At 38.7% G+C, this 22363-nt stretch overlaps 1 protein-coding gene across 1 annotated transcript in view; it reads right to left on the bottom strand.

Moving 5' to 3' along the window:
- The window catches only part of HEATR5A (HEAT repeat containing 5A), a 111437-nt gene that overhangs the window by 22474 nt on the left and 66600 nt on the right, over positions 1 to 22363 (bottom strand). Inside the window, exons 21-29 of the mRNA XM_065402944.1 lie at positions 19108 to 19134; positions 17551 to 17689; positions 14331 to 14510; positions 11170 to 11406; positions 10127 to 10308; positions 6693 to 6761; positions 5745 to 5924; positions 973 to 1207; positions 248 to 496 (exon numbers count right to left, since the gene is read on the bottom strand). Of these exons, the coding sequence (XP_065259016.1) occupies positions 248 to 496; positions 973 to 1207; positions 5745 to 5924; positions 6693 to 6761; positions 10127 to 10308; positions 11170 to 11406; positions 14331 to 14510; positions 17551 to 17689; positions 19108 to 19134 (1498 nt within the window). The remainder of the gene's footprint in view (positions 1 to 247; positions 497 to 972; positions 1208 to 5744; positions 5925 to 6692; positions 6762 to 10126; positions 10309 to 11169; positions 11407 to 14330; positions 14511 to 17550; positions 17690 to 19107; positions 19135 to 22363) is intronic.

Below are 22363 nucleotides of genomic sequence, written 5' to 3'. Positions count from 1 at the left end.
AAATTGGCATGTGTTCTGTTTACCTTGCATTGGATATTTTTTCCCAGCATAATCAGAAAGACAGGAAGCAATTCTGTCCCCAACACAGAAAGCAATTCTTGCCATAGGTACTTCCAACATATCAATTCTTCACCAACACAATTAAGAGCAGACAACCAAAGCATTACAGAGTGTCAACAGTATTATTTATACTAAAATGACTGTTTATAATTTAAAATCCAGACAGATTACACGCTCATCAACCAACCCAAGATAAGATGAAATATGTCAGTATTCACATCCTCAGGAGATTTCACTGCAGCCCTGGAGGAGGAATCCTGACACATTGTAGTTGGGGTGACAGGTCTAGAGAGATTAGTTACTCCTTCATCTGGATCAACCACAAGGAAACCTGTGCTGGTGAGCCATAATGCTGTAGCGTAAAGAATTAGAGCCCAGGAGTTGTGATAGTGTGGTCTTGCATTTTCAATTGTCTCCGCAGTATAGAATGCACCACCTACAAAAAAAGAACAGTCAGAGTTTTAAATGATGTGACTATTTTCCGTTGGAAATAATTTCTCTTACAGGTTTGGGATTCTTTTCTGTTGTTATAATGGTATTTGTGTTTTATAACATTTCATTGTATTTCTTAATTGTTTAACAGCCAGAGCTGACCTGGTGGGTTGTGGTTAATAAATAAAATTATCAATAACAAAGCAAGTAGAATCAAGTACATTTCTTTAAGTCTTTTTTCTTCCTTTCATCTTAAAAATCCACTACCACTCCATCCCAGAGAAAACTCTATCCTAAACTTAGTCATTGATTTTGTAGTAAATAGCTGTAAAATTATAGTGTGCTGGTTCTGGATCAACCACATCTTCTTTTGTGAAAAAGTTATATACTGTGAGTAGGCACAATTCAGCTGAGATGTTATTAAGCACACACACACAAATTATATCAAACACGAATAAAAGTACACAGGTGCCTTCATACCTTCAACCGGAAGTTGAGAGGCATATTCTGAAGGCAAAGTTAAGAGAGCAAAATCCTGAAGTGCAGCAAGCCAGAGTTTGCTTAGGGTCCCAAGGTCCGCCTGGACTAGGTCCAGAAGTCCATCGGCTGACGAAGTAAAATCTCTGTAGCTTTCATCTGTAGAGTTTGTGATGGTCAAAGTTTGCTTGTGTGCATCACTTTGGTTTTTTTCTCTTTCAACTGCAACTATGTAAACCTGTTCAAAGATTGAGACACAGAGCAACAGTTATAGGCCTCCCCCCACCGACACCATTTCAGGGCAGGACGCCACCCCCCCACTCCCGCCACCCCACACACACTTGCTCATGTTCCAAATGGTGATCCTGGGCTCAGCTTTCTGGACTCAGCTCCTTGCCGACTGGTGCTGCAGTGTCTCCCCCCAGTCCTGTTGGTGAGGGGATGGGCCTGGGGCTCCGAATAGCTACGCATTGTGAGTACTGCCCCACTCTCCCTACTGGCCAGACAAACGGAAAATAGCAGTGGTGGACTTAGTGTGGAGTGAGCTGGGCTAGACGGCACTACATGGTGAGACATCGACCCCCCTCGGCCCACCAACTCACCACCCTCCTCCAGGATGGCACCAGCCTGCTAATTCTCCATGAGCAGCTGCAGCCTTGGCAAGGAGGCAGAAGCTGGAATGGCCCACTTCTGTCTCCCCACTGTTGGAAAAATTGCAGCAGTTGGGGAGGGAAGGGTGGGGAGAACAGAACTTAGAGTCAGTGCATGAAATTCAAAAATACTTTCCTGTGATGTTGCAGTGAACAAACCTTGACACAGGACCTTAACTATAAGGCACATCTTCCAACCCTTTAATCATTCTTGTGGCTCTTCTCTGTGCCCACTCCAATTTATCATCATCCATCTTGAATTATGGACACCAGAACCACACACCGTATTCCAGCAGCAGTCATACCAGTGCCAAACACAGAGGTAATGTAACCTCTGTGCTCCTACTTGATTTACCCTTGTTAATACATTCATGCTTTTGGTTATATTTTTATAGTGGCCCATAATGTAATTAAATTTGACATCCTTGTAGTGGAGAAAATACCAAAGAAACCCACCACAGTATCATGTAACTTCAGGAGAAATACACAAAAATGAGGAAGCTAGTTAAATGAAAATTAAAATGAACATGCACATGAGTGAAATGCCTGCAATCTGCTTGGAAACTATTTAAAACCACCATAATAGAGGCGCAAACTATATGTGTACCCCAAATTAAAAACAAAACAAAACACACATTAAGAGGACCAAAAAACCCCACCACCATTGCTAAACAACAGAGTAAAAGAGATGGGTACAGACAAAAAGACATCCTTTAAAAATTGGAAGCCAAATCCTACTGAGGAAAATATGAAGAAGCATATGTCCTGGCAAGTCAAGTGTAAAAATATAATTAGGCAGGCCAAAAAAGAATTTGAAGAGCAACTAGCAAAAGACACAAAAACTAAAAACAATTTTTTTAAAGTACATTAGAAAGCATGAAGCCTGCCAAATAATCAACAGGGCCACTGAACTATCGAGGTACTGAAAGAGCACTCAAGGGAGACAAGGTTGTTGCAGAGGAGCTAAATGAATTCTTTGCATTGGTCTTCACTGCAGAGGATGTGAGGGAGATTCCCATACCTCTTTAGGACAGAAATCTGAGGAACTGTCCCCCAGATTGAGGTATCAATAGAGGAAGTTTTGGAATAAATTGATAAATTAAACAGTAATAAGTCACCAGGACCACATGGAATTCACCCATGAGTTCTGAAGGAACTCAAATATGAAACTGCAGAACTATTAACAGTGGCATGTAACCTATCACTTAAATCAGCCTCTGTACCAGATGACTGAAGGATTGCTAATGCAAAGCTGATTTTTAAAACAGGCTCCAGAGGTGATCCTGGAAAATACTAACTTCAGTACCAGGCAAACTGGTTAAAACTATAGTAAAGAAAGAAGAGAATTATAAGACACACAGATAAACGTGATATTTGGGAAGAGTTAAAATGGCATTTGTAAAGGGAAATCATGCCTCACCAATCTATTAAAATTCTTGGAGGGTGTCAACAAACATGTGGACAAGGGTGATCCAGTGGATATAATGTACTTGGACTGTCAGAAAGCCTTTGACAAGGCCCCTCACCAAAGGTTCTTAAGCAAACTAAGCGATCGTGGGATAAGAAGGAAGATCCTCTCATGGATCAGTAAAAGATTCATGGTTAAAAGATAGGAAACAACGGATAGCAATATATGGTCAGTTCGCACAGCGGAAAGAGGTAAATAGCACAGTCCCCCAGGGATCTGTGCTGAATCCTGTGCTTTTCAACATATTCATAAATGATCTGGAAAAATTAGTCAACAGTGAGGTGGCAAAGTTTGCAGATGATACAAAACTACTCAAGATAGTTAAGTCCAAAGTGGGCTGCGAAGAGTTACAAAGGGATCTCACAAAACTGAGTGATTGGGCAACAAAATGGCAGATGAAATTCAATGTTGATAAATGCAAAGTAATGCACATTGGAAAACATAACCCCAACTACACATACAAACTGATGGTCTAAATTAGCAGTTACCACTCAAGAAAGATCTTGGAATCATCGTGAAGAGTTCTCTGAAAACATCTGCTTAATGATGCAGCAGTGAAAAAAAGCCAACATAATGCTAGAAACCATTAGGAAAGGAATAGACAATAAGACAGAAAATATCATAATGTCACTATATAAATCCATAGTACTCCCACACCTTGAATACTGCATGTAGTTCTGGTCACCCCATCTCAAAAAAAGAGATATTGGAATTGTAAAACATACAGAGAAGGACAAGAATGATTAGGGGCATGGAACAGCTTCCAAATGAAGAGAGATTAAAAAGAGTGGAACTTTTCATCTTGAAAAAGAGATGACTGAGGAGGAATATGATAGAGGTCTATAAAGTCCTAAATGGTGTGGAGAAAGCGAATAGGAAGTGTTATATACCCCTTCACATTACACAAGAATCAGAGGTTACCCAATGAAATTACTAGGCAGTAGGTTTAAAACAAACCAAAAGAAGTACTCCTTCGCATAACACAGTTAACCTGTGGAACTCATTGCCAATGGATGTTGTGAAGGCCAGAAGCATAACTGGGTTCAAAAAAGAATTAGATAAGTTCATGGGAGGATAAATCTATCAATGGTTATTAGTTAAGATGATCAGGGATGCAACCCATGCTCTGGGCGTCACTAAACTTCTGACTGCTAGCAGCTGGGACTGGATCACTCAGTAAATTGCTCTTTCCTGTTCACTCCCTTTGAAGCATCTGGCACTGGCCACTGTTGAAAGACAAGATGGACCATTGATCTGACCCAGTATGGCCCTTCTTACCTCTAGTTTCAGCTTCTAACCACTGGATTTCATTAATCCTTTTTCCTGATAGATTTAAGAGCTGTGTATTATCAACTCTCTTCCCCATGTAGTTTCTTGTAGACCAGTATCAAGCCACCTCTTATTCTACTCTTGGATAAATTAAACAGACTGACCTGCTTGGGTCTCTCACTATAAGACATGTTTTCCAGACCTGTAGTCATTCATATAGCTGTTTTTGAACCCTTTCCAGTTTACTGACAGCTTTTTTCAAGTGTGGACACCAGAACTGGAGACCGCATTCCAGTAATGGTCTCAATAATCCCGTGTACGGAGGTTATACCATCCCCTTGCTTCTACTCAATATTCCCCTGCTTCTACATCCAATTATTGTATTTATCCTCTTAGCTACAACGTTGTTCTGAGAGCCCATGTTCAACTGGTTATCCATTATTACCCCTAAATCATTTTCATTATCACTGCACTGCAGGACATAGTCCCCCACCTTGTAAGTGTGATCTATATTTCTTCATTCCCAGCTGTATGTCCTCGCTTTTGGCTGTATTAAAATGTATGTTGTTCAAATGAGCCCACCTTACCAACTCACTGAGATCACATGCGTAAGTCCATACTGCCTAACTGAACTTGCAGGCAGTCACACAATGAGAAATGTGTATATTTGGCCTGAGACATGTTTGCCTACAGAACCTCCCTGTGACAAATTAAATGCCAATTAAATTTACAACTTCACTGGTGAATGATGTATATCCAACGTAGATAACTACAGTGGACAACCACAAGTATCCAAGCCATCTCAATATAAAATTGACATTGAATCACTATGGAATATTAACAAGTTTACTACTTTATAAGGTTTAAAATGCACCTCTGTGACCACATTTAATTTTTATTTTAAAGCATGTTTTGCTATCACAAACTGAGGCCTGGTCCACACTAAGCCCCCCAGTTCGAACTAAGATACGCAACTTCAGCTACGTGAATAACGTAGCTGAAGTCGAAGTACCTTAGTTCGAACTACAAGGTACTTACCGCGGGTCCACACGCGGCAGGCAGGCTCCCCCGTCGACTCCGCGTACTCCTCTCGCAGAGCAGGATTACCGGCATCGACGGCGAGCACTTCCGGGATCGATTTATCGCGTCTAGACAAGACGCGATAAATCGATCCCAGAAGATCGATTGTTGGCCGCCGAACCAGCGAGTAAGTATAGACATACCCTGAGTGTATAGGTGTTCATGCATTTGGTTGTGTGTAAATTCAGTAGAGAATAGCAAACTTATCATTGTAATTTGTATAAAGTTATTTCATTATGCTTGAAGGACAGCTCAATACTCTCATCACACAGTTACTAAGAGTCTTGTTATAAATCTAATTTACTAACCTCTGCCCAAGCTTTGAGCACAGCCAATATCTCCATAGTTGAGGCACTTTCATTGTACAACTGACTTTGTGCTTCTTTTCCAGCTTGTACTTTGGTCAAGGATGATATGAGCAACTGATGAACCCTTCGAAGGTCATTAAGGTCACTGACTACACCACTTGCTATCCAGGCACTGCAAACCTAGTGATGTACAATAGAAAGTGTGATCACATGAAAAAATGTAATTTAGATAGTCCAATTTTATCTGTAAAGTTACTAAACAAGCTTTTTTCCCCAGTCAGGTACAGTATTTTTAATTTGGGACTAACGATGATGGAATAACTGGAATTAATGTTGAATACACTCTGGTTACTGTATCCAACTCGGGGCCGTGGAAACCAGCCAGAGCATGCTGGCTAGTTTCCTCCACTTCTACACCTCCCTCCTGTGACCTCAACATTTCCAACACACCCACAGTTCCTTCTCCCTCCTATTCCCCAATTTTGCCTGTACATCAGCAGAGTTACCTCATCTTGCCCTCCCTGCTGAATGGATCCAGAGTAAGCGATAGTTTTGGAAAATAATTTGTTAGAATAATGGTAACTTTTTGACATTATTCTTCATAAACGACAATCTTCTTCAGCACAGGCTGATGAATAATATTTTGACACAGAGAATTCAAAAAAGAATTGCTCTTTTCAAAATGGCTGCTATCGTCCATTGTTTTCACAGGGAGTGAGGTTAAAGGCTCACTTGGCAAAAGGTGATAAATAATTTGCTCAGAAGAACTTTTAAGACAATGCATAAAGTTATTGGGCTCAAAACAGGGGTAACTGGATGAAATCCTCTTGCTTGTGATGTACAGGATCAGACTAGTCTTCAAGCTTTAAAAATCTATGTATGTATCCATTAGAGGAGATTATTTTTTAGAGAGGGTCTCACTTGAAAGTTTTAGCTTTAAACACTTGCCTGACATGCTTTTGCTGTGACATCAGGCGGGGTTTCTGGAGCAAAGGCAGGTCGAAGTGCAGCTCCAACCTAAAGAGAAATCATTCAACACTTAACAAAATAATGGTCTGTTTCAATTTTTCTTATAAATCATACAGTTCCCTTCTATTTACACCATGATTTGATTGGGAAAATGATTAGAAGTTAGTTATGTTCCTGTTGGAGAACTGTATTGTTCTCTCTAGTAGCTAGCTGCCAAGTATTACTTGGAATCCCAAGATGTTGCTGTCTTACAGATACAAACTGGTTCTGTGGCCAGATACCTCAGTGATGGGCATGAAGAGTCTTTGTTTGGAGGAGGGTAGAAAAAGGGGAGACTGAGGAGCAATCTGACAGAACAGTTATGGTTTTTCCATAAAAGAGATGGTTTCCTCTTTGAGACAGTGAGATTGAGGCTTGTTTCCCCTGTTTGCTAGGGTCTTAAAACCAGAACAAAGAAAACTTCTTCCTCCCTGAACTATTGACCTGATAAAAAGTTTCCCAAACCTAACAAAACATTACTCCAAACCTTGATAGGCCTAAAGACACTTAATAAGAAGGGGAAGTTGGGTTTAAGGAAAAGAAAGCAGCACAATATTAATAATTAGCACAAACAGATTTTAACTTGTGTACCTGTGGGAGTAAAAGAGACAGAACACAAACCCCACTCATTTCACAAAGAACAAGGTATGGAGTGACACTGATCAAGGCACACGGATTTCACCAATCCTTAGTGCTGAGGGCTACTTTCACTGAAGGCAACTGAAGAGAAATTTTCCCTGATGATTCAAAAGGTTCTTGTAGAAGAACTTAAGATACATTGCACTTAAGTTTGCGTACGAAAACTTAAAATTAAGATGCATTGCTCTTTGGGGCAGGGAATGTATTTATGAACTTGTACAGTGCCTAGCACAATGGGGCGAGGCTCACTGAGGCCTCTGGGCACTACTATAAGAAAATTATTAAACAACAGATAAAACCTGATCTAAGCACTGGTCTCTATAGTTAGGAAATTCTTCTTCAAATTTCTCCCTTACACTGGATCCTTCGAAAGCTGATACTTTGACGCTAAAGGTGCTCATCTTAACTACCTCCCGCCCCCCAAAGGAACTGAAACATTCATTAAATTGTGCAAATTTTTCAAAATTCCCTTTTTAAAAATCACTTATTTTATAGACCAAATTCCTATTGAAAAAGTATCCTGCTAGTTGCTTAAACCATTCATTCTATAGACCCAGAGATTGAAATGCTTCTTGCAGCCAAAGATCAAATTTCACTATAAATTTTGCCACGCAGATCTCATGCTGAATGACTGATTGTGTCAAAGATTTTTTTTGAAGTCTTAAGTAATGCTGTGCAGGATACAAATGAGCATTCATTTGTTTCCAGGGTATCTGTAAAGTTTCTATCTTCAAATTTGTTGTGGACAGATAATCCAGATGGAGTTTCTGCTAGTTTAACTTTCTGTGGTAGCAGAAATATGGGGAGTACTTCAGGCCAGAGCCTGTGTGTTTCACACCTACGCCCATCTTGGCTGGTGCAGACCAATAGAGAGGAGCTGGATTTATAACAAGTGGAAATGGGTAACTCCTTCCTGAATGGGGGCAAGCTGCTGGCTTCCTTTAAGGAATTCTGTGTGGGCTTTCCTCAAGAAGCCATTGTTTGATGCTGAAAATCTTGCCAAATGGTTGTCCTATATCGATCTTCTTTTCTTTCTGACTAAATATTATTGAACAGGTTGTGGTGACACAACTCTAAGGGTATCTAACTGTTTCAGATCTCCTGGACGCCTATCATTTTATGAGGAGACCTGAGTATAGCAAAAAGCTAAAGCTGGTTACATCATTAGATGAAATCCTCAGCGTATTAAATGAAGACCAGGTGCCCATACCAATATTATCAGATCTATCAGTGGTCATTGATACCATTGATCATAAAAGTATTGTTGACTTGTCTTACGTGGCAGGAACAGATAGCCAATTTCTTTTCTTGCTGGGTGTTGCTGGACATGTCAACGTGAGATTCTACGGGGTCTCTCACCACTCATCCAGAGGACTATCAGGGCATGCTAAGAAGGAGAAATGGGCTACAAAGCCTTAAGTTTTCTGGTAACACAAAGTTGTGTGTGTTCATTTCTATCAGCCCAGATGATATATTAAGTGCCCTATGTAATGTCTGCTAGAGACTTGAGTATGGAAGTTGGCCAAGGATCGACCCAGATAAAATTAAAGTGATGCTGGTGGATTGGGATACAAACTGAAAAATATGGCAAAAGTTATACCTGTGCCTTAATATAGGATACGTGTCTGTTATTTCTGATGCGGGTGTGCAGTGTAGTGTGAGGGTTTGATTAGATTAGTTGGCCAGAGAAATGACCATGACAGCGTTTTTCATCAACGACAGGCAGAAGGTTTCAACTTTCTCTTTCATAAACGGACCTTGTTATTGCAGCCCACACTTTTGTTACCTCGAGAGGAGATGACTGCAAGGACCTCTTTGTGAAACTAAATCATAAAATATTTTAGGAAACCAAAACTCAAGCAAGAATACAGCAACCTATTTATTAAGTGGGATATCTCATTATGACTAGATAACAAAGCACTAGTGTAAATGTAGAGTGTCTGTCTTATTGATTACCAAGTGGAGCTTAAAGGGGTTGGTTATAGCTTACAAAGCCCTAAATGGCTTCCTATCTGCCTCCCTTTCCATGCAACACTAAAACAGAGGTCCTTCGGTTGGAGCTCCCTCAGTTTAAAGGAGAAGAGAGGCTGCTGGGAGGAGAGTGTCTTTGGAACTTACTCTCACACCCTCGGTCTGAAGTAGCCTGAATCTGTTGATCTTCAGGTCACTGTGAAGCCCGTCTATTTTCACAGGCTTTTGGAGAAATGAGGATTGTGAGGGTTAGCACTGATAGGGAGGGTTGAATATTTGTTTGCTTGTGTTATGGTTGGATAATAAGGATTTAAGGGACACTGCAAGACTTCTTATTTATGTAGATCAGAGCTATCCAGTGACTTTTCCTCACTGAGGACTATGTTCATTAAGTTTGAAGTTGTAAAAATATGGGAACCTGAATTACTTGAGCACAGTTTTTTTGGTTTTTACCATTTCCTTAGATTTGAAATGCACCTCTCTCTTGTATTCTGGGCACACCTATAAATGTTATTTTAAAAAATTACAACGTAACGTCTTCACTTTTTCATTTGCCATGTTCAAAAACAAAACAGATTTTGCTTTCAAACCCAAAATCTTTGGTCTAAGCAAGCACAGAAAATTTCAACCCTAAAGTGAAAATAAATACAACAGTTTCAGTGACAAATTGAACCCTGATTACAGAACTAGCTACTGAAAATTTTCTCTTCGTTATCAAGGTGTCCATTTTTTATATAAAATTTTTATAATCAATGGGTGCTTACATTGGCTTGATATTGCTCCAGAATTACATGACCAGGAAACTCTGGTTCTGGAACAGATGCAAACCTCCGAACAACAACTAACAATGTCTGAAGCCCTGAAAGACGGAGCTGGTCACTGTGATCTGTGGCAGCCATAAAAGCCATGCGGATCAAGTCAGCTAAATGCAATACCAAAAAGTCACCTGGGGAAAAAAGAAAAAATCATTTAATAAAAACAAACTTGTTCTAAAGTCTAATTTATATTAAAGATGATGCAATTGTTTCTATTTTTACATAGTTGGGCCCCAAAGCATTCAAACTTATTTTCTACTTTACCATATGCTAAGGGAGCTTGCATTTCCTTTAAGGAGTTGTTTATACCCAGGAGCATGTCACTTGTGAGTACTACCATATAGTGGATCTTAAACAGGAGCCTTTACTCCCCAAAGAATCTACAGTGAGGAGTTCCTTTTGCTTTCAAACGAGCACCTTTTGTCTATTCCCCAATCATGCAATGGTATCAGCCAATATTTTTCCATTTTAAGGTAAAATTTTGAAGGAAATAAAAACCTCTATATTTGAAGCAAATTTCCATAGAGATTTTGAGGCATCAACATCTTCAGATCAGCATGGGGAAGCACAGAAAATTAATGGTGTGTTCATCGGTAATTATGCAGATTATGGAATAAACAGAGCAGTGACACTAGTTTTCTTGGATATTCCTAGATTACAAAATTGTGTTGCAGTACAGAGGCACCAGTTATCGCTTCTAGTTGCCAATGTTTTCTATAGGAACAATGGCACCCTATTTGCATGTCATGCTACAACAGCTGGGTAAGTGAGCGTCAACACTGCAATTATATGCTAATGTTATGACTAATTTACCATTGCTCTGTACCTGAATGAATACAGGCTTCTAATCATTTTAATTAAAGGCTGCAATAGAGGTTATGAAGAAATCTATAATGAATTTCACTTAAGTCACCAAATGTTAAAACATAAATGTTAAGTATTCTTTGCACACTATAAAATTCTCTCGGTATCTCAGTTAGTGTAACACATACCTCTTGAATCCCTTTGTTTCCTTTCCTGAGCCAGCGTTATGTCAAAATGTGCCCTGCCTGCATTTTCACAGTGGCTGATAATTTTACAAACACACTCTGCAGCAAAAACTCTAGTGGACCATTTTGGATTAGTGAAAGGGTGGGATCTCTCATCACTTTCAGAGGTTAACACATCATCATCCTCTTTAGTTCCCTCCTCTTCTTGGGTAGTATCCACTGAAGCTACTGAGGTGAAATCTATATTTTTAAAAACACCGAAAAGGGAAGGAACACAACCGATTACTGAAGGAATTCAAACACATTACTGACCTGTAAGTGCTAGCCTTTAACAGCTTAATGGAAAACTGTAGAAAGTATGTGGTGGCTTTTAAGATTCCTGCAGCACCTAATCTCACTAGCCCTCGAAGATGACCAGGCTGCTCCTTCCACGGATTACTTATTTCAGTTAGTACCATAAGATGGTTGTCAAGGCTGCTTCCCCACTCTGAACTTTAGGGTACAGATGTGGGGGCCTGCATGAAAATGTCTAAGCTTAACTACCAGCTTGGATCTGGTCCACTGCCACCACTCCCAAAGTGCTAATTCCCTTCCCTGGGTAGCCTTGAGAGACTCTTCACCAATTCCCTGGTGAATACAGATCCAAACCCCTTGGATCTTAAAACAAGGAGAAATTAACCATCCCCCCTCCTTTCTCCTACCAACTCCTGGTGGATCAAGATCCAACCCCCTTGGATCTAAAAACAAGGAAAAATCAATCAGGTTCTTAAAAAGAAGGCTTTTAATTAAAGAAAAAGGTAAAAATCATCTCTGTAAAATCAGGATGGAAAATAACTTTACAGGGTAATCAAACTTAAAGAGCCCAGAGGACCCCCCCCAAGCATTAGGTTCAAAATTACAGCAAACAGAGATAAACACTCTAGCAAAAAGGTACATTTACAAGTTGAGAAAGTTAAAATTAACACGCCTTGCCTGGCTGTTTACTTACAAGTTTGCAATATGAGAGACTTGTTCAGAAAGATTTGGAGAGCATGGATTGATGTCTGGTCCCTCTCAGTCCCAAGAGCGAACAACCACCAAAACAAAGAGCACAAACAAAAGCCTTCCCCCCCCCACCAAGATTTGAAAGTATCTTGTCCCCTTATTGGTCCTTTGGGTCAGGTGTCAGCTAGGTTACCTGAGCTTCTTAACCCTTTACAGGTAAAAGGATTTTGGAGTCTCTGGCCAGGAGAGATTTTATAGTATTGTACACAGGAGGGCTGTTACCCTTCCCTTTATAGTTATGACAGTGGTCAATAATTTTGTCTCAAGATATTCTGCAGTCATGGCTTGGTCATGTTACTAGACTCAAGGTAGATTACATGTTACTGAGCTTTAGGGTTAAAGTAGTCCTGATGATATTAGTACATGTTGGTATCTGCACCAAAAGCTGTTTTATAGGACATGTCTCCATGAAGAAACTAAATATTCCTTATTACTATTACGATTATTCACTTGAAAAGTTACAGCCGATTTTGCAAGCTGAACTTTTTAACAAGTTCATCTCTCTCCTCAGAGTCACCACTTCCCACTTCTGTTGGAGAACCTAGAGCTAGAATAAAAAGGCAAATGGACCAAAACTATCTTCTGTTTCTTACATAATCTTTTTAGGACGGCCGAGGTCAATATCATGAAAGCAAACCCAAGTGACACTGAGTTATGAATGAAACAAAACAAATCCCAGGAAAGAGTTTAGACACAACAGAAACTATCAGTGTCCCAAATCGCAAGTTGTTCTCTTCATGTACAACTAGCCAGAATAAAATAAATCAAAATAACAGTCAAAATAGTTTAAACCAAAACTGATTCTTTCGAGGGCATAGCTTTTACCTGAACCCAATATTCCCCAAGAGCCTCTCTTTGTAGTTCCTCCTCATCATTTGTTCTCCATTCTTAGAATTCAGTCCTTTCAGAATATTCAGTAGGGTAGCTAGTTCAACCTGCTCTGAATGATTCATTTAGAACCATAGCTCTGCATCATTTCCTCCATTAACAGCAGAGAGCCAATAGCTTAAGGGAATTTTCTTCTGGTTCCCCAAAAGGCCTCACAGCCCCAGTGTTTACTGCATTTTAATTTCTGCTATGAGAATAAATAAAATCTAGGACCAGAGGTAAACCCCAAATTTCTGAACATTAACTATTCCAAACCTCCATGTTGCCAAAAACTCATATCTTGTCCTATATCCAAAATTCAATACTGAAAACCAAAATCTATTATGAAACCTTGATTTTATAAATTTATTATCAGCCAAGACCTTTATAAAAACAAGGATTGACTTGCTATTGAATTATGGTTGAAAATGATTTTTATTGAATGTTCTGAATACCAGAATGCCATTAAAGCATAACAGAAATGTAGAAAAAGATAGCAGATAATTTTTGTATGACTACATTTCAGCAGAACATTTCAAAGAATGTAGGTTTTCAAGATTTTAGTTGCTCTTATTTATTTACTGAGAACAGCCACTAATTAACAAGAAATTGACAACACAGCAGAATCAAGACCGAAGCAAAAGGGCTTGTCAAGATTAATTTTATATCACACATTTCAGGAAGGAGTCTTGCTATTGACATATCATTTTCTTTGTCTAGTTAGAGCTAACCCAGACTCTACTAACTGTATGGGTGCGGACTATAAATTTCATTATGTACAAGCACAGCTGCATAACATGGACATGACCAATACCACAAGATCCTCAGCATATGTTGCTTTATAGCAACTAAAGATTCATTGAAAAGGAATCCACACACTATACACTAGTATTAATGACTAGTCTGAACCATTATCTCAGATGTTACGATATGTTCCACTCCAAAGTTTGTGGAAATTTGAACTTTGTGGCTCATGCCTTTCATCAAGTAGGATATGACTAGTCATGGAAAGAGTTACTGTTCACCAGGCCTTTTCAGAATGCAAAAGGCAGTCAGGAAAGATCAAGTAATTTCCCATTCTAGGGGGAAAAGTTCAAGTATCAAACAATTTAAAATAAATAGCAGTAATATACTTTTTCACAATCTGTACACTTCTAAGAGATGAGACTGATTATTTCTCTCCTGTAAAGCAGAGATCATATACGTAGGCCTTGTTTTTATTACATTCCCAGCTAGAATATGTTAGCACTTACCAGCTGAGGCAGCAAGAACATCTTTACAAAGCTTCAACCAGAATGAGAGCTTTTCCACTGCCACTGATGTAAGCATATGGCTTAGGGTCTCTTTGATATCTTGGCATAGTCTTTGATCCAATTCTTTGTCCAGCAAGCTCAGCAATGCTCCCTCCAGGCCAACTTCTCTGATGTTAATGTCTGTTAAGAACACAGTCTATCACCTGCGTGGTATGCATCACAAAATTGCCATAACACAGGAGTGCAGAAATTCAGTTACAGTACTTAATAATAACAAGTCATATATTGCAAACAGAAAATATCTGGTCTTGAAACACTTAAAATGATTGCTTAAAGTTCTAATGCCATGCCATCTCGGTACAAAACCAACTTTAAGATCACCACATTATTCAATATTGCCCCAAATGAACTGCACCCCAGTAATTTTTCTAGCTTTTCCCAGGGTCATGAAATGCCTGTCCAATGTGAATATGGCTTTGTGTTATGTTAAGCTGATTTACTAGAATCCACTCCAGTGGGGATGTTAATGTTTAGCTTGGTTAAAATCCCTATACCCATATTAATGTTTTACTTTCTGAAGAATTCTTCATTGTCTGCTAACCCTTGTTATTAGCTTTTGAATATGTAGCAGGTTATTAAGGTTTTTTTTAATGTAACTAGTCATTCAATAGTTTGCTTAGAATTTATTGTAATGATTACAAAAGTACAAGATTGAAAATGGCCTTAGACATCAATAACATCCAGTGAGAGAGTTATGATGAGGATCTGTAGGCAGAAACTCATGCCACCAATACAGCCAGGATGGGGAGGAGCAAAGAGAAGTAGCAGTGATTTCAAGTTAAGGCATTTTTAATTAACTGTAAATTGAGTCCCTGACCAACAAGAAATGCTTCTTCTGACAGCATTCTATTCTACTCTGGTTCTCATACTGTGCCCATCCCCCCCTTGATATCTGAACACCTAAAAAAAATGTTAACTTTGAAGTTGCTGACCTAAGACCGTTTCAACTTTGAATTTGTCTTGAATTTGGTAGAGATCATAGGGTATCAAGTTCACAATTTATATTTTAACACTGCTAATGCTAACAGGTTTATATTGATTAGTAGAGTGAAATGTGCTGAACACAAGTAGGGGAATTTAAATAATAAGAGAATTAAGATTTGCTCTGCTAAAAAGGCAACATTTATTTTAGTGTGAGGCCCAATGTGGCAGGCCTGATTTTTAGTCAAAATAGGTCCAGAGGCTTAACCCAAGGTCATATAATTGTGTCTTCTCATGCTGTGTGACAGACAAGCATAGAAAGACGAGTACACCGCATGCAGTAGTTGCATAAATAAGCTTAAAATGGAGTGGAGGGAAAGAGGATTTTTGCAACTATGTAACTATAGAGATAACCACTTTATTTATTAAGAAATTAATTGATGTGAATAACTTGTCAGTAGTTGAAAGCCTAAGTATGGTCACACACAGACAAAAGGGAAGGCCTAAGTTTCTTATGGTAACAGAAATGGGCAAATATGGCCAAGATCCATGTGGGTTATATAATCCAAAGGTATACCCCCCAAAAAACCCGAACACTGGATACTTTCCTATACTCTGGGTACATCAGGTTTCTGAAACACTGTCAATTGAATCAGGACCTGTTCTCTGATATGCTCCACTTACTGATTCTATCTTTGTTTTCCCATATCTTAGGAGTATGTGAGTAAATTTACAATCCTAAGAGCTCTTTATGCTGTTTAGTTATATTAATGAGTGGACTTGTTCTGATATTAAGTAAAGCATTTATCTATATATCCCCTATTGATTCCGTACTCAACAACTATCATCTGTGTAGCTGCCCGAAGGGAAGAACCTGTGATGATAATAAATATTACCAGTGCAAAAATTGTTCAGGCTACAAAGTTAAGGGTAAATGATTCTCCATCTACAGAAACAGCTCTGAAAGAACATTATAGTAACAAAATACACATACACAGACATCTGGAAATCCTCAGTTGTTACCGACATTTGATTATTCTCATTTGCTTAATATCACTAAATTTACAAATCAAAACGTAAAGTGGGCCCTTAACTAAATTCACCTATGGTGTAATCCTGTACTGTACAAAAAAGAGGCTTGCTAAATGTTAAATAGCATTGTCACATAATTTCTCTAGATAGGTACAGTAAATATTAGTGTGCACCAGCAGGGTCTATATGGACCAATTAACGCACAACATGTTAGCCTGCTTTAGAAATCACACCCCGTGTTACACACCATAGCACTATGTTGACAAGCCCTTAGTGTAAGGGAGGCTGCTGTGGTATACATTTACACCCCAGCTTGCCACAAACTAAATATTCATATAGATAAGCCCATGGACCTCTTAACAAACAAAAATAATTTAAAACTTCTTTGCGTCTCCTTCGGGGCTTCCTCTTTTTCCACCAAAACTTCAAAGGGTGCAATGGAAGCTGGCTGATGAACTTGCACATATGTAGTACCTATGACACCTGGTGCTCAGCACTTTTGAAAACCAGACCCCTTACTGTATTTACATGCCCGACTAAATTGTATGTTTTGGGGGGCAAGGACTGACTTTGTGTGCGTAAATAGCACCTACCGCAATGGAGTATGGAACCCCTTTTTAAAAATCTTGACCTAAAGTTTTTGGCACATTTATATTAATTCACTACTGCAGTGTTACAGTACTGTCAACCCAAAGCTTTCAAAAACCATGAGTAAGGTTCCAGAAAATCATGAGATTAACTTAAAGATCACAAATTTTAAAAATGGTTTTTTTATCTACTATTTGGTTATGGTCACTGTTAGGGTGCACTCAGGACACATTTTCAAGCTCTTCTCTGCAACCATGGGGGCTAGAAACTTTTTTTTTTTTAAATGAAAATTGAGATTTCGCTCTCTTGGATGGCTCCAGGAGTTGGGGCTTTAAGAAAAACACCAAGTATTATGATACTCATGACAAAATTGTGAGGCTTGACAACACTGCTGTTAGCATTGTTTTATCACTGGGAGATGCCTAAAAAGCTTCAACAAATATAACCACATAAATATCATGTTTTAGTAGAAATAAATATTTTGAGTTAAAGGTTTTTAAAAATGCTACAAAACAAATAATCTGCCATCTCAGTTTAATTTAGAAGGGAGGATGCTTAACAAACCAAGTTCAGCATGAGTCCAGCACCGCACTCTCAAGGCTTAATGGACGTACATTACCTGGAGTGAAGTCTTCTCTGCAGTCTTTAACAAAGGCAACAGCATGTTCTGATACCTCAGCTGCTTCTCTTTGCACTAGCTGACGCAAACAAGCTAGTACTGCTCGTCTCAACAACAAGTAGGAGCTACAGAGATTCACCTGAAATATGCAAACAGAGAGAGTAAGATGGCTCACAATCTCTGTAGTAACTATCCAATACGGCAGTAGTCCAGCGCTTTCTGATTGATTACTGTTATGAAATAGACTGTGAAGTCCATCACCAAATAACTGTCCTATTTTGCGTACCTTTGTAGATCTAAAATTAAAAGTTTACAATATTGTAAATGCTTTGGTAACCACAGTAATTTTAAAGTTCTCTCAGTGAAATTATCCAACAGAGCCAGTCATATCCATCTTTCACTGAAGTCACTGACTTCAATGGAAGTTGAATCGTGATCTAACTGAATGCCTATTTTACTCTTATCCAGAGTACAAAATTACAGTGTGGTATGAAAACTCAGTCCAAATGAACTCCACTCATATCACCATCATAGAGAGCTATGAGTGATGAAAGAAAATTACGATACAACTAGGGACGGGAAACCAAGCTCAAATAATTCCAAGGTCTGTGCAAGGGTCTGCAGACCACAGGTTGAAAACCACTGTTCTGTTGTAACAACAACTTTTTGTGGACCGCTTAGACATAGTCTGCGGACCCACAGGGGTCCACGGGTTACAGGTTGAAAACCTCTGCTCTAAGGTAACTAAAAAAGGACAGAGCTGAGAGTCTGCTGCAGAGAGCCTTTGCTGAGGGGTCATGCTCCTCATTTGTCATTGATAAGCCAACAGTCACTCAAAATGAGATTAAAAATAAAAAAATTAAGGACACAAAGAATAAGTGATATGGAATCTCAGTTTCATTATATTTAAAACTAATTTGTCTCTCCTGCTTTCGTATGCTTATGCATGTGAATCTGCAAAACTCATTATGAATTATACATTTAATAGATACAAAGATTTGCTCTTCATAACAATTCTTTTGTAAAAGAAATGAGTCAATTAGTATCTCTGCAAGATACTTTAACTGAAATTTTAAAGGGTACAATTGAATCTTTAATGCAACACTTATTCAAGCAGGCCACATTTCCTGGAAATCTGGCATGCTTAAAATTGCAGCTCACCAGATAATTTTTATAGGGAAGGACAGAGCACTCAAGTCAGGCTACTGGGAAATTCAAGAGACACATTCTTCATATCTCTCATTCTCCCACATTTTAAGTAGGGAAAAAGGGAACACACACAATGCAAGCAACACAGAAAAATTAACTTAAACCATTTCTCCATTGGACATGTTAAAGTCAAACAGATGCAAAATTAAGTGCACAAAATGAAACACATGTGCCAGCTGCCAAAGGTTAGAAGGGATTTGGTTAGGGTGATACCAGATGAACATCATTTGACATGCTAAAGATATTTTACTTTACATTAATGGTTAAACAGAGAGAGAGACAAGAGGAAATAAAAAATGCCACTGCAAACTGCTGAAATTTTAGGATTAACAAGGCACAGGGACCTACCAACACAGAATTATCCAACAAGATCTCCTGCACAAAAACAAATGACAAACCAGTCATGACAAAATCAAAATACAGATACCACGATACTCACTACAGCAAGGAACCCATAAAATGTAAATTCAGAATATTAAATTCAGAGTCTTATCTCAAACATTCCACATTTGCTTAGTTCAGATACCTCATCATATAATGTTGAACATCTTTAAAATGTACACCAACAGCCCATAAAACTCGTTGGTTAAAATAAATGTAAAAACAGCTCTTGAAAGTGGTCATCGAAACTATTATATATATTTGTATTTGAACATGTTTTCTTTTGGGTCCTATAGCTGAAAACCTGAGCATCCACCCCGTGCAGCCATCCTATGTATATGAGATATATAAATAAGAACGTAGTGTGTATCTGTAAAGTTAGCTGTAAAATTAATATTAGTCATCACTAGATACAAAAGGTTATTTCCACAACCAAGTATTTAATTGTGAGAACTTGACAGAGAATGTTAAGTATCATGCAGTTAGATGCAAAGCCCTGGGTAAGAAAATCCTCTTTCTAAAGGAAGAAAATTCTAAGATGCTGGTTTTTTTGTTTTGTTTTGGGGTAGGGGTGGGGACTAGGGGAGAAGGGGGAAATGAAGATGAAAGTGGGATGATGATGATGATGATGTTCTTTTTATATCACTTTTTGTATAAGAAGTCGTCCTCTTTTAATTATTAAATATTTTAAGAACATTCTAAAATAAAGTTTGAACTCATAAGTTTTCAATATATTGGCAACAGCCTTGGAGAAATAGGAAAAAACCCCTCCAAATAACTACTGGTAATTACAATTGGTAATTAACATAACCACTCTCAGCAATAGTGTTTTCAGCTCTCTCCTCACTAGTGTGTCTCAATGGACATCAGTAATACAGTCTGTTTCTCTGACAAGAGCCTCTTTACCTTCCTCCCTGTCTGTTACAAATAACTCCTCAGCACAGAATGGTGGTATTAAAACTAAAATATAATACCACCTAGCTCTTACTTAGCATTTTTCATCTTTAGAGCTTAAAGTGCTTTACAGAAGGTCAGTATCATCCTTCTTTTACAGATGGGGAAACTAAGGCACAGGGAGAGGTACTTGCCCAAACTCACCCAGCAAGCCAGTGGCAGAACTGGGAATTGTACTTATGTTTCCCATGTCCCAAAACAGTGTCCACGCCTCCTATTAAGACAACAAGGCTAATTTTTCAGGCAGACCGCATGCCCTACAAAGTTCTACTGAGTTCAGTGAGGCTTCAGCACAGGTGCAGGGTCCACCTGCATGGTGATATCTGCAGGAATGTGGTCTAAATAAGAAAAGTATAAATCAAACCCCACTTATTCATAGTTATGACTGAGAGACCTATTGCCAATTACTAAACTGTATGTATTAGTGTGGAGGGCTTTGATTCTGCAATGAGCTCCTCACAGACAGAAATCTACAACTGCGTGGAGTCCCGGACTTCACTGGGACTCTGTGTGGGCACAAGAATCTACCCACGTAAATCTCCTTGTAGGGTTGGGGCCTAAATGAACATGCACGCACACGCGCACACACACACCAAAATATACTTTGCTTTTTAATTGACAAGTGTAGGTAAGTTTTAATTTATGAAGTATTCCATAATTTACTGTAACAATTTCACAAGTATACTGAAGTATTTTTCTGTAAAAACAATGAAGTCTTCGTAATACAAAACCTCACTACAAACACACTATTATTAAATCTTTGCTGAGAAATCTTTGCTGAGAGACCAATTTTTTGTGCAGTTTAGAGAGGTACTACTGTAAACAGCGGTGGACAAGACATTTATTCCATAGATTTGCAAATAGATGGAAATGCTAATGAGTTGACTGATCAAAGGATAGCAACTCCTGAGTCTGGAGTGCTTTCATAAAAGGTGAGTGGAAATGCTTTTTAACTATTGAAAGGAAGATCAAGAATAAAGTACAGTGGAAGGGGGAGAAGAAAGAAGAATCCCTAAAGGGTACAATTCTCCCAAAATAAACAAGCTCATGCTCAAACCCAATAGTAATGTGGGGCTCTCTCTGAATCTTGCAGATACATTTCTACGAAAACCTCAAACATATATGGAAGAAATGTGAACTCCATAAGAAATCAGAACGTATGTCTACTAATGATATGCAACAGCTGCTCAGACAAAAGAACACTTAAAAACTCTAAGACAGACAAGGTAGAGATACAAGAAAAATCCAGAAAATTTACTCTTTTTTTGACTTCTGAGAAAAACTTTTACAGGGAAACCAGCTAATTCATGTATACATAATGAGGGTAGATCAAATCTTTTTAAATCCTTCTCTTGCTACAGTATGTTCTTATGGAAGCAGGCATTTTATTGTGTGGGAAACAGTTTGAGATAGAAGAAGAATAGGCAAAGTAGAATAAATTGATTAGGAAGGTTGTGGAATCTCCATCATTGGGGATTTTTAAGAGCAGGTTAGACAAACACCCGTCAGGGATGGTCTATAATACTTAGTCCTGCTACGAGTGCAAGGAACTGGACTAGATGATCTCTTGAGGTCCCTTCCAGTCCTATGATTCTAGAACAGGATTAAAGAAAAAAAAATAGAACTAGGACACCCAATACTTGTGCAAGTAGAGTTTGCATTTGGTGCTGTGGACATGACCTTAGTGGAAAGCACGCACTGTTTTGCTTACGAAGAACTAACCAGCCATGTTAGCATTAGGGTTGCTTTCTTGGATTTAACTAATTCTGGGGGCATGGCAGCTACCATGGCAATTAAAAGGTAATGTATAATATTTTACAAATGAGATGACAGACCTGAAAAGTGACATGTTCCCTATCACTCATGCCTGGAAACTTAAGTCAGAGGGGGCAGCTGTCTTGAGTACCAGAACCACAACAACAACTGCTCACTAGCAGTACAGAATTGACAGGGAAAGTAAACTAATCTAGATTTCTTTAAATTATAATTATATTACTTATACTGAATATTGAGAAGTAATCAGTTACTTCAACAAACCTTAACCTCGCATAAATGAGAAGAAATACTGGCCAGAATTAAGAAGTGGGCAAAACCCAAAACTCATACATTTTGTCAACAAAAGTTTGGCTTGTGTAAGAATGGCAGCACGTATTCTCAGTAATGGGTATGCTCTTGGGAGAGATACAGAAGGAAGGAAACAGAAGGAAGGAAAATGGATAAATAGAAAGGGGAGAAGAGAGAATGACCACGTGCATATGAAAGACACAAA

This window comes from Emys orbicularis, chromosome 4 (assembly GCF_028017835.1).
Source record: "Emys orbicularis isolate rEmyOrb1 chromosome 4, rEmyOrb1.hap1, whole genome shotgun sequence".
Classification (NCBI taxonomy): Eukaryota; Metazoa; Chordata; order Testudines; family Emydidae; genus Emys; species Emys orbicularis.
Note: the sequence above shows the minus strand (reverse complement) of the source record. Positions and strands in the feature narration are given on the sequence as shown.